At 61.2% G+C, this 363-nt stretch overlaps 1 protein-coding gene across 1 annotated transcript in view; it reads right to left on the bottom strand.

The window, feature by feature from the left end:
* LOC104990804 (keratin-associated protein 9-2-like) overlaps positions 1–363 on the bottom strand; it is an 8,722-nt gene that overhangs the window by 6,893 nt on the left and 1,466 nt on the right. Inside the window, exon 2 of the mRNA XM_010843122.1 lies at positions 127–312. Within this exon, the coding sequence (XP_010841424.1) occupies positions 127–312 (186 nt within the window). The remainder of the gene's footprint in view (positions 1–126; positions 313–363) is intronic.

Genomic DNA, 363 nt, shown 5'->3' with positions numbered 1-363 from the left:
GAAGGCTGGCAGCAGCTGGACACACAGCTAGGGCGGCAGCAGGTGGTCCTACAGCAGGTGGTCTGACAGCAGACAGGGCGGCTGCAAGGCTGGCAGCAGCTGGATCCACAGCTCTGGTCTTGGCACCCAGGCAGGCAGAGGCACGTGGGGTGGTAGCAGGTTCTGTGGCAGTACACAGGTGCACAGGAGGCTGGCTGGCAGCAAGGCTGACAGCAGTTAGAACCACCGCAGGTTTGTCCAGCACTGATGGACCCACAGCAGGTGGGCTGACAGCAGCTGGTCACACAGGTAGGTTTGCAGCAGGTGGTTTCAGTGATTTGACAGCAAGTTTGGGGGCAGGAGGGCTGACAGCAGCTGGACTCA

Source organism: Bison bison, unplaced genomic scaffold (assembly GCF_000754665.1).
Source record: "Bison bison bison isolate TAMUID 2011002044 unplaced genomic scaffold, Bison_UMD1.0 scf7180017864180, whole genome shotgun sequence".
Taxonomy (NCBI): domain Eukaryota; kingdom Metazoa; phylum Chordata; class Mammalia; order Artiodactyla; family Bovidae; genus Bison; species Bison bison.
Note: the sequence above shows the minus strand (reverse complement) of the source record. Positions and strands in the feature narration are given on the sequence as shown.